This window comes from Salmo trutta, chromosome 29 (assembly GCF_901001165.1).
Source record: "Salmo trutta chromosome 29, fSalTru1.1, whole genome shotgun sequence".
NCBI lineage: Eukaryota > Metazoa > Chordata > Actinopteri > Salmoniformes > Salmonidae > Salmo > Salmo trutta.
In genome coordinates this window covers 25185883-25203466 of record NC_042985.1, presented here as the reverse complement: position 1 = coordinate 25203466, position 17584 = coordinate 25185883, and the positions used below count along the sequence as shown (strand labels likewise).

At 43.1% G+C, this 17584-nt stretch overlaps 2 protein-coding genes across 7 annotated transcripts; both read right to left on the bottom strand.

The window, feature by feature from the left end:
* Window positions 1–328: 328 nt before the first annotated feature.
* Window positions 329–10268, bottom strand: LOC115167205 (centrobin). Of its 2 annotated transcripts, XM_029721375.1 has the most exons (4): window positions 9790–10268; window positions 5154–5216; window positions 1154–1618; window positions 329–962 (listed from the first exon to the last, which is right to left on the bottom strand). In XM_029721375.1, the coding sequence occupies exons 1-4, from the start codon at window positions 10031–10033 to the stop codon at window positions 529–531; spliced, it is 1206 nt and encodes a 401-aa protein (XP_029577235.1). In that variant the 5' UTR covers window positions 10034–10268; the 3' UTR covers window positions 329–528. The 2 variants fall into 2 exon arrangements, with proteins under 2 accessions (XP_029577235.1, XP_029577236.1); XM_029721376.1 differs by lacking the exon at window positions 5154–5216 and having other exon boundaries at window positions 9790–10267.
* Window positions 10269–11008: 740 nt separating this feature from the next.
* Window positions 11009–17167, bottom strand: LOC115167207 (glucose-fructose oxidoreductase domain-containing protein 2). 5 transcript variants are annotated; one of them, XM_029721379.1, is made up of 4 exons: window positions 16872–17167; window positions 16692–16801; window positions 13874–14239; window positions 11009–12983 (listed from the first exon to the last, which is right to left on the bottom strand). In XM_029721379.1, the coding sequence occupies exons 3-4, from the start codon at window positions 14124–14126 to the stop codon at window positions 12100–12102; spliced, it is 1137 nt and encodes a 378-aa protein (XP_029577239.1). In that variant the 5' UTR covers window positions 14127–14239; window positions 16692–16801; window positions 16872–17167; the 3' UTR covers window positions 11009–12099. The 5 variants fall into 5 exon arrangements, with proteins under 5 accessions (XP_029577239.1, XP_029577237.1, XP_029577238.1 ...); XM_029721377.1 differs by having other exon boundaries at window positions 16692–17167; XM_029721378.1 differs by lacking the exon at window positions 16692–16801.
* Window positions 17168–17584: the final 417 nt, after the last annotated feature.

Genomic DNA, 17584 nt, shown 5'->3' with positions numbered 1-17584 from the left:
AAAGGCAAAGGGTGGCTACTTCAAAGAATCTCAAATATATTTTGATTTGTTTGACACTTTTTTGGTTACTACATGATTCCATGTGTGTTATTTCATAGTTGAGGTCTTCACTATTATTCTACAATGTTGAAAATAGTAAGAATAAAGAAAATCACTTGAATGAGTAGGTGTAGCCAACATTTTGACTGGTACAGTGTAATAATAAACAAACTATGTTATACTCCTAACTCAAATGTGTCACTTTGTTCTAAAGTACAATGATTTAATGGTAGGTGGTCTTCCACACGAGGACTTACTATACTCCTGAACTAAAAACTCCACAACTTAATGACATGGTACAGGTTTATTTTCATTAAAAAAAGTTACAAAAGTATTTACATCACTAAACCCCCTTGTGAGTGCATTCACCCACCATCTCCCTTCTTTTAGAGAGAGGTGTTTGAGTTAGAGTCTGAATGCATGGTGATTGGATAGGTGGTCAACTTCTGAACATTACAGTATCGTCCTGTTGGCTTACTGAAACATCCCCTAACCAAGAACCTCTTCCCTCATAGTCACCTCCTGTACCACATCCCCCTGGAACAACCCAGTGGTTCGGTCCACTGTCTGCACCGGACTCCTCTCTTGCCCAGAGTCCCTTCTTAAGCACTCCAGCTCCTCCCTCTCCCTTTGCATCCTTTCCTTCTCCATCTGCAACTCCACTCGCTCTCTCTGCAGGTCTTCCCTCTCCCTCTGCAGGGAACGGGCCTCCTGCTCCTGGCATCTCCTCAGGGTCTCCAGGGCCACCTTCTCTGCAGATGCCTCTCTGGTGTTGGCCCGACGTAGTGTCTCCAGGAGCTCCCTCTGCTGCTCCAGCGCCCGTGCCTCCTGCTGCTGAGCCCTCATCAAGGCCTCCGTCAGCTCACGCTCCCGCTCCAACACACGCACCTCCCCCTCACACGCTCCCATCACATCAAATGCATCTACAGAGAGAGAAAGAGAGCGGAGACAGGAAAGACAGCATGAAATCAAGAGCTCAGGTTCTCTAACTTACGTATTTTCATAATTGAACACACGTATGAGCATCAGTTCTTCGAATACAGAATAATACAGTATTTTGGGATCAATTTGAGCAACACCGATACGCACACATATATACAGTCATCAGACCTACCTGGAAATTTCCCTGGGCTTTGTTTCAGTGCAACCCCTCCAATTCTCCTTGACAGGTTGGTGTGTTTGGGGCCCGGGTCGCTGTCTCTACGCAATATTTTCTGGACGACGCTAGTCTTCTGTTTCTTGATGTGGCCCTCCAGGCGAGCAAAGGCCTCTGGATGTCTCTTGGAGAGGTGGCGCAGCAGGTTGCTGGTGCTGCTCTGGTGCTGGATCTTCTCATTGCAGATCAGACAAAGCGCGCGGTTCTGCTCCTCCAACCGCTCGTAGTGCGTCCACACGGAGCTCCACTTCCGGCCAGATGGTGTGGCCCCTGCACTGACCTGGCCCACAATCACAGCCCCGGTGTTTCTGACCACAGCGTGATCCTCTGCTGCCTTCAGGATGCCGTTGATGGCGCTTGCGATGTCTGCGTCACTCACCGAGGCTGCCTGCTCTGGGGGCTGCTCCTCTAGTGCTACCTCCACTGAGACACAAGTGTAAAAAAAATATTTAAAAAATGCATTAAAAAAAAGAGAAAGTTACTCCACTGAGGACTGTCTGACTTAACCATTCACCTAAAATGTGTTGCTAGCCAACTTATCTTACAACTACACTACATGGCCAAAAGTATGTGGATTCATGGCCTTCAAATTAGTGGATTCAGCTATTTGCTGATGGGTATATAAAATCAAGCACACCGCCATGCAATCTCCATAGACAAACATTAACAGTAAAATGGCCTTACTGAAGAGCTCAGTGACTTTCTACGGGGCACCGTCATAAGATGCCACCTTTCCAACAAGTCCCCTCGTCAAATTTCTGCCCTGCTAGAGCTGTAAGTGCTGTTATGAAGTGGAAACATTTAGGTGAAACATCAGCTCAGCCACGAAGTGGTAGGCCACACAAGCTCACAGAACGGGACCGCCAAGTGCTGAAGCGCGTAGTTCGTAAAAATCGTCTGTCCTAGGTTGCAACACTCACTACGAGTTCTAAACTGCCCCTGGAAGCAACGTCAGCACAAGAACTGTTCGTCTGGAGCTTTATGAAATGGGTTTCCATGGCCTAAGATCACCATGTGCAATGCCAAGCGTTGGCTGGAGTGGTGTAAAAGCTCACCGCCATCGAACTCTGGAGCAGTGGAAACGCGTTCTCTGGAGTGATGAACCATACTTAACCATCTGGCAGTCCGATGGACTAATATAGGTTTGGCGGATGCCAGGAGAACGCTACCTGCCACAACGCAAAGTGCCAACTGTACCATTTGGTGGAGAAGGAATAATGGTCTGGGGCTGATTTTTATGGGTCGGGCTTAGTTCCATTGAAGGGAAATCTTTACGCAACAGCATACAATGACATTCTAGACAATTCTGTGCTTCTAACTTTGTGGCAACAGTTTGGGGAAGGCCCTTTCCTGTTTCAGCATGACAATGTCCCTGTGCACAAAACGAGGTCCATACAGAAATTGTTTGTTGAGATCAGTGTGGAAGAACTTGACTAGCCTGCACAGAGCCTTGACCTCAATCCCATTGAATTGAAACGCCAACTGCGAGCAAAGCCTAGTGGTCAGTGCCCGACCTCACTAATGCTTGTGGCTGAATGGAAGCAAGTCCCCACAGCAATGTTCCAACATCTAGTGGAAAGCTTTCCCAGAAGAGTGGAGGCTGTTATAGCAGCAAAGGGGGGGACCAACTACATATTAATGCCCATGATTTCGGAAGATATGTTCGACAAGTAAGTGTCCATATACTTTTGGTCATGTAGTGTATTTTACATATGGTGCCTTCAGAAAGTTCACACCCATTGACTTTTTCAAAATGTTGTTGAGTTAGTAAATTATAGTAAATGTAGATTTTTTGGTCACTGGCCTACACACAATACCCCATAATGTCAAAGTGGAATTACGTTTTTAAAATGTAATTTTTTTTAAAAAAAATTCATAGCTGAAATGTATTGAGTCAATAAGTATTCAACCCCTCTGTTATGGCAAGCCTAAATAAGTTGATGAATGAAAATGTGCTTAACAAGTCACATAATAAAGTTGAAATAGTGTTAAACATTATTTTTGAACGACTACCTCACACATACAGACTATTGTAAGGTCCATCAGTCGAGCAGTGAATTTCAAACAGATTCAACCACAAAAGACCAGAGAGGTTGTCCAATGCCTTATAAAGAAGGGCACCTATTGGTAGATGGGTAAACAACGTAAAAGCAGACATTGAACAGCCCTTTGAGCATGATGAAGTTATTAATTTCACTTTGGATGGTGTACCAATACACCCAGTCACTACAATGATACAGGCGTCCTTCCTAACTCATTTGCCGGGGAGGAAGGTAACTATTCTGGGATTTCACCATGAGGCCAAAGGTGACCTTAAAACACTTACAGAGTTTAATGGCTGTGATAGGAGGAAACTGAGGATGGATCAACAACATTGTAGTTTCTCCACAATACTAACCTAATTGAGGGGAAAAGGAAGCCTGTACAGAATAAAACTATTCCAAAACATGCATCCTGTTTGCAACAACGCAGTAAAGTAATACTGCAAAAAATGTGGCATAGCTTTGAACTTTTGTCCTGAATACAAAGTGTTATGTTTGGGGCAAATGCAATACATTACTGAGTACCGCTCATTATTTTCAAGCATAGTGGTGGCTGCATCATGTTTTGGGTATGCTTGTAATTGTTAAGGACTGGGGAGTTAAAATAAATAAATAAATAAATAAATATGTAAAAAAACAGAATGGCGCTAAGTATAGGCAAAATGCGAGAGGAAATCCTGGTTCAGTCTGCTTTCAACAAGACACAGAGATGAATTCACATTTCAACAGGACAATAACCTAAAACCCAAGGCCAAATCTAAACTGGAGTTGCTTACCAAGAAGCCAGTGAATGTTCCAGAGTGGCTGAGCTACAGTTGACTTAAATCTACCTGAAACTGTATGGCAAGACCTGGTTGTCTAGCAATGATCAACAACCAATTTGACAGACCTTGAAGAAATTTGAAAATAATAAAATGGGCAAATATAGCACAACTGAGGTGTGGAAAGCTCTTAGAGATTTACCCAGAAAAACTCACAGCTGTCATTTCTGCCAAAGGTGCTTCTGCAAAGTCGTGAATCAGGGGTGTGAATACTTATGTAAATTAGATATTGCATTATTATTTAGGTCTGAGTCTCAAGTAGAATGGGTCGAGTCAAGTCCAAGTTGTGCATTCTATGAGCAAGTCGATCACATTTAAAAAAAATATATACCCTACATGCAATGACTTGTTCAACTACACACTTAGAGAGAAGAAAAAAAAACTGTTATTCGACTGTCCCCATAAGAGAACCCAATTGGGTTCCACGTAGAACCTAACTGTTGAAACAGTTTTACATGGAGGGTTCTACCTGGAACCAAAAATGGTTCTTCAGGGTTCTCCTATGGGGACAGCAGAATAACCCTTTAAGGTATGAGATAGCATCTTTTTTTCTAAAGAGTGTACAAATATTTATTGAGGCACCAGACAGCCCTTTCTGTTGTTTTGTCTACAACACATTCCATAAGTAATCATCAATTTCAAGCAATTTTGACATACCTAAAGACCAGTAGGTAGTAATTGTTCCTTGACGCCCATTGTTAGTTAGCAGGTAACATTCTTGATCACCAAAATTTTTTGGTGCTGCATATTTATTTATGGCCCTCCCCTCCCTACAATTTTAAGTTTGCGCTGCACCTGATCCTTTACTTGTAGACCGACAGCAAATCAGCACTCTTCGCTAGCTAAGTGGTTCTCAAAACTTTTGATCCGTGACCCCCAAAATGAAGTTGTTCAACGCTTGCGACCCTCGCTCACGCACTGCATTAGTCATAAACACTGATGCATTCTCAATGTGCAAGATCCAGAAATAAACTGCGTTATACGCCTGCATTTTGAGCTGAAAGTCATTTATGTTAGCAGTCAATATCAACTTATGATATCATGTCACATTGTTACTTCTCTGGAGTCCTGAGCAAGCAGGATCATTTGGCCTACCTGCATGCAGTGGAGGTTGCAGGATTGGATGGAAACCCATGATCGTCTGTAGACTTTTCCTTCCTCAATAAAAAAACGTAATTAATTCCCCAGAATATGTTGCATCTTAATCCCATAAACATTTTGATACGCCTGTATACAATTATAACCCATCCAAACTAGGCTCATTTGACAATGACTATTGAAATCACCAGGTTACCTATTATTCTGGCAAAGATGCATCCTTAGCAGATTGCTCAACTATATTTTATATAGATAATATGAATGTAGGTAGGCTACTCTTGATTTTGCAAGGCAAAACTGGAAAAAATTAAACAAGGGCTTTCTGGACATTTATATGTGGTTCTGAAGCACTGATTAGATGTTTTTGAAACAAGAACTTGGGGTAATGCCATAGGCCTATGTTAGTGGCCAGATATATTATCTTTGCTTAATCTAAAATACAAATGGTGGGTTATATGTAGCCTAATAAAATATGTATGAAACACCCCCCATTCTGTTTCACACTCTTGACCCCCCAAAACGTTCACCGCGCCAGCGCTCACAGACCTGTGTTGATTGGCTAGTGAAACGCAAACTGTCAATCTGCTTTTATTCAAGTGCGATACTGTCTCCGCCTGTTGGCGAGAAATCGGGCCGGAAGGGGGGGTGTGTGTGTTGAGCGAAGCCTGAGTGCGAGGAGACTGAGCAGCAATCGTGCACTTCGTGACAACTTTTTACCAGTTGTAAGTAGCCTATTTAGATTGTCATTATGGAGACTAGAGGTCGACCGATTATGATTTTTCAACGCCGATACCGATTATTGGAGGCCCCCCAAAAAGCCGATACCGAATAGTCGGCCGATTTTTTTTGTATATTTATTTGTAATAATGACAATTACAACAATACTGAATGAACACTTATTTTAACTTAATATAATACATCAATAAAATCAATTTAGCCTCAAATTATTAACGAAAAATTTTCAATTTGGTTTAAATAATGCAAAAACAAAGTGTTGGAGAAGAAAGTAAAAGTGCAATATGTGCCATGTAAAAAGCTAACGTTTAAGTTCCTTGCTCAGAACATCAGAACATATGAAAGCTGGTGGTTCCTTTTAACATGAGTTTTCAATATTCCCAGGTAAGATGTTTTAGGTTGTAGTTATTATAGGAATATTTCTCGCTATACGATTTGTATTTCATATACCTTTGACTATTGGATGTTCTTATAGGCACTTTAGTATTGCCAGTGTAACAGTATAGCTTCCGTCCCTCTCCTCACTCCTACCTGGGCTCGAACCAGGAACACATCGACAACAGCCACCCTCGAAGCAGCGTTACCCATGCAGAGCAAGGGGAAACAACAACTCCAAGTCTCAGAGCGAGTGACGTTTGAAACGCTATTAGCGTGCACCCGGCTAACTAGCTAGCCATTTCACATCGGTTACACCAGCCTAATCTTGGGAGTTGACAGGCTTGAAGTCATAAACAGCGCAATGCATTGCGAAGGGCTGCTGGCAAAATGCACGAAAGTTCTATTTTGAATGAATGCTTACGAGCCTGCTGCTGCCTACCATCGCTCAGTCAGACTGCTCTATCAAATCATAGACTTAATTAAAACATAATAACACACAGAAATACGAGCCTTAGGTCATTAATATGGTCGAATCCGGAAACTATCATTTCGAAAACAAAACGTTATTCCTGTTACATTGCACAACCTTCAATGTTATGTCATAATTACGTAAAATTCTGGCAAATTAGTTCGCAATGAGCCAGGCGGCCCAAACTGTTGCATATACCCTGACTCTGCGTGCAATGAACGCAAAATGACACAATTTCACCTGGATAATATTGCCTGCTAACCTGGATTTCTTTTAGCTAAATATGCAGGTTTAAAAATATATACTTCTGTGTATTGATTTTAAGAAAGGCATTAATGTTTATGGTTAGGTACAGTCGTGCAACGATTGTGCTTTTTTCACAAATGCGCTTTTGTTAAATCATCCGTTTGGCAAAGTCGGCTGTCTTTGTTAGGAAGAAATAGTATTCACACAGTTTGCAACGAGCCAGGCGGCCCAAACTGCTGCATATACCGACTCTGTTTGCAAGAGAAGCGACACATTTTCCCTAGTTAAAAGAAATTCATGTTAGCAGGCAATATTAACTAAATATGCAGGTTTAAAAATATATACTTGTGTATTGATTTTAAGAAAGGCATTGATGTTTATGGTTGGAGCAACGTGTACCAAAGTGATTATATGCAACGCAGGACAGGCTAGATAAACTAGTAATATCATCAACCATGTGTCGTTAACTAGTGATTATGATTGATTGATTGTTTTTTATAACATAAGTTTAATGCTAGCTAGCAACTTACCTTGGCTTCTTACTGCATTCGCGTGGAGTGCAATGTAAAGCAGGTGGTTAGAGCGTTGGACTAGTTAACCGTAAAGGTTGCAAGATTGAATCCCTGAGCTGACAAGGTAAAACTGTCGTTCTGCCCCTGAACAAGGCAGTTAACCCACCGTTCCTAGGCCGTCATTGAAAATAAGAATGTGTTCTTAACTGACCTGCCTAGTTAAATAAAGGTCTTATTTGGGGACCAAATCGGCATCCAAAAATACCAATTTCCGATTGTTATGAAAACTTGAAATCGGCCATTCCGATTAATCGGTCGACCTCTAATGGAGACACCCATTTCCAACCCTTGTTCCATAAAACATTAACGCTCTAGAACTGATGCGCATCAATAAATAATGGTAACAAAGCACAGGAAAACAACTTTAGGCGCTATAAGAGCGCATTAGATAAACTGCATTCTAATGTCGACTTTGCTTATGGATAACCATATCAAGCGAAGGGTTTTATGCATGCTATGTTCTTGGGTCTCGAGCACTGTGCGAGTGGACATTCGAAATGGAAATGATGGAACTCCCTCGCGTGCTATGGGGGAAAGTTCACAATGATTTAATAAATAGCTTATTGCTCCGTTTGTTGTTGTAGCCTTGTGTTATGCAATTCTTAATGGCCATGTAAATTTAAAAAGGAAGTTATCAGTTGTGATCATGGTCACAGATCTATCACGAATGTATCATTCTCCACATTTCATTGTGGACTTTCCCCTGAAATTAGATGTTGGCCTTTCAGGGGCTATAGGCTACCTGCAACTAGCTCAGCAAACCATGGAAAAGTTGAATTGCAATCATAAACGCAGATTTTTCAGTAGCCTATGCCGATTGAAAAAAGTAAATCTCGCAAATAGGCAACTTATAACGGTTTGTAGCCTTAACATCTGGCACATAATGAAGGCACAATTGCCAGAAAATAGACTAACATTCGTTTTTAGAAGTTCATCCAAGTGTTTCTTGCACAGAGATTCAGATCCTCTGTCGAACTTTCATCACTCAAATTCTCCTGTCAGATTTATCTATAGTTATGCACATGCATAACTATAGTGTTTGAGCCCTAAATGCTGATTGGTTGAAAGCCATGGTATATCAGACTGTGTACAATGGGAATGACCCCAATTTTTTTGTTTGTTTACATAGCAATCAGGCTCCTCAGGGGTTTGTGGTATATGGCCAATATACCACGGCTAAGGGCTATGGCCAAAGAACAGCACTTAGCCGTGGTATACTGGCAATATACCACACCTCCTAGGGCATTATTGTTTATTAATCATGCAACATTCTTATATTTGGAAGAATTATTATTTTAATGGAAAACCGAATTTTGGTTCTTAACTCACTTCGTAAAAAAATACGTAGATATTCCTTAATTCGCTCGATAAAGTTATGGAAAAAGGCTTTCATGGATAAATGTGGCAACTCCTCTGAGGCTGCAAACAACATTTTGGGGCTAGTTTTCAGACCTAGTGGGCATGTTTTCAGAGGTCATTGCGTTAGACATTTTTACTAGACCTGGCAACACTGCTTGGCTTATTTAATTACCCTAAAGTTGTAGACATCCTGCCCCAAAAGAAAGAATGTTATCACAAGTCAGTTCGTAAATCAGCATGTTTCTCCACGATCATTACATTGTAACGTTGGGTCAGCTGATTCGGGACACAGACAGCATAGCTGCTAACGTTACAAGCTAGCTAGCTTTTGGTATAAGCATTCAGCATTGTGTGTGCAGTATAATATAGCTAGTTGGTAAGTAGCATTCCATTCATTTTATATGAAGTGTGACTGGCTCAGCTATCATACTAGGTCTTACCATAGACGCCTAGTAATTGAGCTGACGACTATCCATTTAAAAGGGCGGCTCGGCAGAAATATTTATATAAAATAATGACATGTTTTGTAGCGGTGGCAACAATTACCCACCGCTGCTAAATTAAATAGGGTAAATCCTGCCTTTAGGCTATGATCAAAAACATCTAAGCATCTGGGGTCAAAAATACACACATTAGGCAGTCAACCAAACTTTGCAAAGGACGTTACCATAGCTAGCCCGGCCTAGTATGGGTACAAATGTGTGCTAGCTAGTTGAGTTAGCATCTGGGCTAACACAATGGAAACATTTGACGGAATAGCTAAACACCGTCTGTGCATCAAGCGTGGGTTGACGAATGAAAGTTTGATACACTTTACATTCGCATTACCTGATACTCGAGTATGATAACGTCTCCACATAATATCAAATCATACCATCACAATAGTCTTCACTGTTAATCATCATTGGTTGACTGTTGTCGTCCGCCACCACAGACCGCCTATCTTTTGATGCTGCCGCACTACTATACTCGTTCAGGTGTTTGCTACGCAAATGCCTTAGCATGTTCGTGGTGTGGCCGCAATGAAGGACGGTCTCCAAACACAGCAGACAAGTCACTTTCTTCTCATCTACGGCTCTGAAAAAAGACCAAACGACACTTCGCTTTCTAGGCGCCATCTTCCCATAAACGCCTCGTCAGTCGTCACTAGTTACCACAGCCTCAATGTCATAAAGCTAGCCTATTTCTAGAATCTGTCTTATTAAAATGTGGTTTTAAACCTAACCTTAAATGAAGACCACATATTTATTTTCATGAATTTTTACGATATAGCCCATTTGACTTTGTGGTAACTAATAGACGTCTCATCAGCAACACTAAAAAGGTACTTCCGGGTCACGGAATTTCTGAAACGTTCTAAATGAAGTCACCGCGAGTCGACCGTTAGACCCGATTATGTATTTGTGCACATGCGCTTAGCTAGCCAACGTCGCCTACGTGTGATCAGGGATTTCTATTGGAAAAGCAGTTTTAGTTTTATCTTCATACTTTGTCTTTGATGTCACATGTTGAAAATTGGCAGCAATCGCGTCATAGCACTGCTTATGCAACAAAATGCACAACCGAAATTGCTGACATGTCAGAACATTTTCGGGACATCTGACAGGGGTCTGGCGAACAGAACAACCATCATCGGTGAGTCCTTGACCCGCTCAAACTACACGAGTCCCGGATGTTCTGATCCTAGCCCAAGTTCATATGATCCTATGCCAAATTCAGAGGATTTTACCCCGATCATGAAAATTTGTCTGGAACGGCAGAACATGGCAAAATCGTGTAGCATATGCATGGCACCTAAGTGGTTGCGAGTTGCTTGAATGCTGGAAAATGACACACGAACAGGCGTTTTGCTGCCACCTAACGTATTTGCAGTCTTCATTGAAACCCCTATCCCGTCTAAATTAGCAACATTGTGATGCAGTGCACTTTTGGTCGGTCTAATTGTACATCCAACATTTGAATGAGACCCCAATTCCTAGGGGAAGATTGGAGCCATCATTCAATTAACATTGTGTTATATGGATTACTTTACATTTTATCAGTAATTTTTCAAAATCCTCACTGAGTAAATTAAACACGCACGGAGGCAGCAATAAGACTGAGATATTTATTAACTTGTGAAGTAACACGAGTGCACAGTGTTTTCACAGCCTCTGTCCCCTCCACTGAAAACAAAATCACAGGTATTGTGTGTAACAGTGATAACACCAAGTAAAACTGAAATGTAAAACTGAAATGATAACTTAACACAAAATATAAATATCCATTAACAAACTTCTTATAGCTTATTAGACACATTTCCACTTCCTGAACACATACTACTTAAATAAATAAAAAACACAGCCTTTTCTTAATAAAACGCAAAAGTAAAAATGAAATAAATACAGTAGTCTTTCCAACATATAGTCAGACACATTCTCTTCACAGGCTTGTACACAGCACAGAGGTTGTAGTAGCATTTTAGCAGTGCAGGAGATGCTGATATGGAACATGGGATCAACAATCAATATAATAAAATATACAAAAACATACATCAAATAATAACTGAAAGTCAAGGGCGGTTGCATATGAGTAACTCTGCTGTGATGGCAGTCTGATGATGATGCGCATCTTCTTGTAAACTCTACGAGAAGTTGTAAAGTTAGATTTTTTATGAAATTCTTGAGTTAGTAAGTTACTCTTTAAAATTAAGTTTGTGTGTGTAATACACATGTATAAGAGATAATCCTTCATTTCATCTGTGACATATGTAAACAACTCCAAACATGTCTTACATCAGCAGAAGTAGTGAGCACAGTGAGAAACTGTAGTGTGAATACTTAACACTTCCTCCTTCAAGGTGTTCACTGATTTGACAGGAATGTGTGTGGTTAGGGTGAACTAGGGTCGGATTGGCTGGAAAATTTTAAAAACGCACAGGCATGCACACACAAAAACTGCTGAGAAGAAGAGTTCACATCAAGTAGAAGGTGTGCCCACCAGTCTGCCTGGCTGTGGGTTCTTGCAGGGCAGGATGCTGTGGCTTTGAGTGTGGCCTTGATGCACGGAAGAGGTCGCCAGACACAGGGTAGTGGTTGATAGGGGACAGTCTCCTCAGGACAGGCCATAGAGGCTGTCTGAAGGTCATTTATATTAGTGTGTGTATATATAAACGAGTACTCAGTTCTTGTTTCTCTGCAGCGCCTCACAGGTTTTGGTTGGGATCTGGTTCCTGTGTCATGACCTCCACACTTTCCCACTCTCCGCTGTGGCTTGACCGTTTCACCGCCTCCACCACCGTCTGCACGTACAGCCCATCCTCAAACGTCGACGCCATGGCAACTGGTCCCCGCGCCCACGACCGACGCTCTTCCTGTGCCTGGAAAGCATCTTTCAGAGCCTTAACCATGGAGCCTAGCCCCCGCAGGTGTGGCAGGGGGACATCCTTGACCTCTTGTCCTGTTCCTCCGCTGTCCCCTAGCAGAAGCTCCTCCCTGTTCCCTCCATTGCGCTGCCCATACAGCTCTGTCCCCCTGGCAATCAGCCTCCCTGCTGACCCAACAACCATCACCTCGTGGACAAAGGCCCCCGGCATGTTGAAGTTCAGAGTCACAGTGCAGCACACTCCTGACCCAGTCCCTCGTCCAGAACCAGACCCTCCCATCAGCATCTGGAAGAAACAGAAGTCATCACTGGTGACGCGGCGGATCCCACGGATTGCTCCATTCTGCCGCACAAACGTCCGGAGAAGGCCATGCACCCGTATCGCCCGTGCTCCCGTCAGGTGACTCAGCAGGTCCACGAGGGTAGAGCCAACCGTGTGGAGCCCGCCACCCCCCATCAGCTCCTCGCAGGTCCAGCCGTATGATTGATCGAGCAGACTGGGGCCATAGACACGGGCGTCACACACCTGCAGCTCACCCACGTATCCCTCTGCCAGCAGCTGCCGCATTGCTACAAATGCTGGGAGGAAGCGCAGAGCATTACCCACAATGCTCAGCAACTGGGGGTAGTACCGCGCCGCAGTCACCATCTTGAATGCATCCACAGCGGTAGCAGCCTTCTCACATACCACATTCTTACCTATCCCTGAGAGAGAAAGAGAGAGAGATGTTCCTGAAAACACCTCTATGCTTCAACAACCACCATGTGTGTATGTAGGTTGTGGCACTATTTACTAACTGTGTGTGTGTCTATATGCAAATATAACCTCAGCCCTGACCTTAAAGCCCCACCCAACTAAGGGGTTCCACCAATCGACCGACACAGAAGGAGGAAGAACATACTGTCCAGACCCCTCTGCCGCGCACACACACACACACATATAAAGAGTATGTCCCTCCCCCAGAGCAGGGAGGGACCTGCCGGTTGGTGGAGACACTCTCAGGAAGCAGGAACTAAAGCAGGAAGCTAAGGTCAACGCTCAGGAATTCACCCAGATAAGACAGTCAATTCACCTCCTCTGACATCATAACCTACTAGTACCTCAAAACTCACGATTCAGTTAAAGCTTATTGGCAACTATTTGTAAATCAATCAGAATACAGTGAAAGAGAGTGAGAAAGAGGAAGAGAGAGCCTCAGCCATGGAAAGGGAGAGAGATGGGGGGGAAGGAGGTATGCGAGGAATGAGTCCAGATAGATTAGAAGAGGAATGCAGCCAGTATCAGTGTTCAGAGACTGTACTGTTTATGTAAGTTTGTGGAAGCATTGCTTCCCTACGGCCTCGTCAATTACTTGTGCGCTATGAAAGCACAGTAAGAGTATTTTGTGTGTTTGCTGAGTGTTGTGTAGGCATTGTGCCAATGTTTGTGATGTAAACACTAGGATTGTTACTGTGATTACCCACACTCTCCCACGGGGCAGGGGCAGGAAAGAGCCCCAGTCTGCCACACTTCCTGGGTGGGGCTGGACACCATAGAACCCAACTGTGTGTGTGTGTACAAGCGTGCATGCATGCATGTATTTGTGTTGTCTTACCCAGGGCTTTGACGGCAATCTGCCGTGTGAGTGGGGGTGAGATGTAGATGCAGACCAGGTCAACATCAGGGTGCAATAAGACATCATCTGATTGGCTGGTGTGAAACGGAATGCCCAGCTCCTGCGCCAGGGATCTTGCCTCCTCCTCGCTCCTCCCCCAGAGCGCACGTACCTCAAACCCTTCCCCCCGCAGCAATGGAACTAGCACCCGTGCCGTACTCCCTGTGCCAAACACACCAACACCAGGCAACATCGCTGCCACTCCTCTTCACTGTATGTCTGGTCTGCACCACACAGACACGCAAGCATCCCAACGTCGTCCTACTCCCACCACTCTTCTCTCACAGTGGTAGTGTCTGCTATTGCCTGGCAACACAGAAAATGTTTTAGAATTATTATGTACGATGGAGACTAAACGTTGTTTTACTTTTACATGTATTGCACGATTTTGAACATCCACAACTACCTGCTCCTCTGTCCAACTATCTACAGATTGGTTAAATCACATCTGGTCTTACAAAGATTTTTGGTATCCATTACTGCGAGTTACAGGTTGCCTATAAAAAACGTTGCCAGAGGTTTTTCAACTAACCTGGTATTGATTGAGATAGATGGGTCCGTCACAATGACACTCATGTCTCGATCAGTGAGAGAAGATTTGAAATAGACAAGATGGCGCCGTACACATTGTTGGATTACTTCATGGATAAAAACATTTATTCATTTTAACAATGGAGAATTTTCAAAATTCAAAACGCACCACCTGCAACTGGACATTTTAGAAGATACATGTTTGGACGAATCGAGAATGAGGATAGTGTCGCCAATGCCAGGTTAGTTGAAACTTATTCTCTAAAACAATTTGATATTCATACCTATGGTTCTATGGCTGATAACAGAACAGCAAAGACTGCTACTTATGCATGTGTGACATAAGCAGAACCATAGCTCTCAAACTCCCTACAGTTCTCAGCCATCAGCGTTCCCCATCTGCCTTGTGTGAACTACAACCCCGATGCTGTGTTTTAACGTTTGGAAACGTCAAATCATCGCTTGTGATATGGCCCTTATCTCTCATCAGCGAGAAACAATCCTTCAGATAAAGAACATACACTTACTGTAGAAGTTTTGCACAGTTCCATACAGCTATGGGTGCTTCCATTCTACATGTCAAGTTATGTTAACACACAGGTGTTCGGAGCATGCTCGATTGCTAATTAGCACAGGTCTTCAGGCTAATTAGCCTTTTGTCTTCCGTCTGTTTTCGGTAAACAAGTGCTGTAACATTGAGATATTGCAGTGTGGGAGCACTGATACTTATGCACACCTCCCCAGCCAATCAAGGTGTGTATAAATGTAACCTTTTGTTTTCTGAAAATTATTTCTCGCCGATATGAAAGATGAGCTCCATATGCTTCCAAAACCTTACTGAATGCGATGCATGTCAATGTTCACACCGAGTGACGGGGATCTTATCAAAACTCCCCCCTACAGAAGACGACTTCGTACAATGTGTAACGGAACTAAGAGTCATGGGCTAGGCAGAACCACACCTAGACTGAACAAAAATAGAAACGCAACCTGTAAGTGTTGGTCCCATGTTTCATGAGCTGAAATAAAAATCCCAGAAATCTTAAATTCACACAAAAAGGTTACTTCTCTCAAATTTTGTGCACAAATTTGTTTAATCCCTGTTAGTGAGAATTTCTCCTTTTCCAAGATAATCCATCCACCTGACAGGTGTGGCATATCAAGAAGCTGATTAGACATGATTATTACACAGGTGCACCTTGTGCTGGGGAAAATAAAAGGCTACTAAAATGTGCAGTTGTCACAACAATGCCACAAGTTGAGGGAACATGCAACTGGCATGCTGACTGCAGGAATGTCCACCAGAGCTGTTGCCAGAGAATTGAAAGCTCATTTCTCTACCATAAGCTGACTCAAATGTCATTTTAGAGAATTTGGCAGTACGTCCAACCAGCCACACAACTGCAGAAGATGTGTAAGACGTGTGGGCAAGCGGTTTGCTGATGTCAACGTTGTAAACAGAGTGCCCCATGGTGGGGTTATGGTATGGGCAGGTATAGGTTACGGACAACAAACAATAGCATTTTATCGATAGCAATTTGAATGCACAGAGATACTGTGACAGGATCCTTAGGCTCATTGTCCTGCTATTCATCTGCCGACATCACCTCATGTTTTAGCATGATAATGGCATGGATCTATACACAATTCCTGGAAGCTGAAAATGTCCCAATTATTCCATGGCCCAAATACTCACCAGACATGTCAGTCATTGAGCACATTTGGGATTCTCTGGATCGATGTGTACGACAGTTCCCGTCAACATCAGCAACTTCGCACAGCAATTGAAGAGAAGTGGGACAACATTCCACAGGCCACAATCCCCAGCCTCATCAACCCTATGTGAAGGTGATGTATCTTGCTGCATGAGGGAAATGGTGGTCACACCAAATACTGACTGGTTTTCTGATCCACGCCCCTACCTTTTTCTTTAAGTTATGTGACCAACGGATGCATATCTGTATCCCCAGTCAAGTGAAATTAATAGATTAAGTCCTAATTTATTTCAATTGATTGATTTCCTTATATGAACTGTAACTCTGTAAAATCGTTAATTGTTGCGTTTATTTTTGTTCAGTATAGATAGGTTAGCTTATTAGCTAACATTAACTAACCAGTGGCTGGGGAGGCTGAAGCCCAGGGGTCCTGGATAAGGATTTTGAAAATCGATGAGATCTTTATAACCACTATTGTGACCAGGATATATTTTGGTGGTCAGCTGGGGTACCTTCGTTTAGCTCGATGACTTTTGCTCCGCCGACTGTTAGGAGGCTATGCCTTGTACCTGCTGATGCGATGACTCCCCCACCTCGGTCAGACTCCCGGTGGCCGTTTAATCTGTGGCAGCGAGACTCACCATTCAGGTCAAAAGTTCATGGTATCAGAGCAAGACTCTCAATTTACTCACACTTCTGTATTCTGTCCACAGTTGACTTTTCGAGGTTCACTTTGGGCATCCGCGTTCGCCCAGCATCCGTCTTTCTTCACGAAGTTGTCCTGATGCGTCTGCGCAGTGTTGTCCGAGAGACACAATTCCAGTCACGCCCATCTGAGCAACGCCCGGACTGGTTTCGAGGAGGGGGGGAAGCGCCCAAGCCATCAAGACCCACGCCATTGGCCGTTCGATAGCCAATGGGCTCTCAGCAACGCTTTCACCTCCGCGTTCGATGAGAAGCAGTCTGCCTGCAGCAGTGCCGCGTCCAACCAGCTAGTTTGATTGACTGACAGCGAGTTAAATGCTACGCTACATGTAAATGAAGCAAGCTAGCTAACGAATTAGATATGGTTTACGAGTATAGTTGCTTGTTTTCAGATACAAAAATAGTGTAAGTTGCATCATTGACATTGTCAAAGACATACACACATTGGTATGCCACGTTGCACTTCATGAAATCAAGAAAAAAACTGGCGACTTTGACAGACTGAGCAGTAACTTACACTGGAAGGTAGCTAGTAACTATAATGTATCTCTGTCGATGATGTGTTACTCTGAAAGTACAACATGTCTGTACACTTTTATTCCAATAACGTGTGCATGTCGTTACATATAAAACAGCACGCACCAGTATCATGAAAGGTAATAGGTAATCGACCTAATGGTAAATGTTAATTCAGAAATAT

Bases quoted from the DNA above. Each gene is read 5' to 3' on its own strand.
- LOC115167205 (XM_029721375.1), bottom strand. From the start codon at position 10,033: ATGGCGCCTAGAAAGCGAAGTGTCGTTTGGTCTTTTTTCAGAGCCGTA. The intron at 5,217-9,789 runs GTATGATTTGAT...TTTTTTATTGAG, and splicing joins CAGTGAAGACTATTGTGATG to GAAGGAAAAGTCTACAGACG. The intron at 963-1,153 runs GTAGGTCTGATG...CTCTCTCTGTAG, and splicing joins AAGCCCAGGGAAATTTCCAG to ATGCATTTGATGTGATGGGA.
- LOC115167207 (XM_029721377.1), bottom strand. From the start codon at position 14,126: ATGTTGCCTGGTGTTGGTGTGTTTGGCACAGGGAGTACGGCACGGGTG. The intron at 12,984-13,873 runs GTAAGACAACAC...TTTCTCTCTCAG, and splicing joins GATTGCCGTCAAAGCCCTGG to GGATAGGTAAGAATGTGGTA.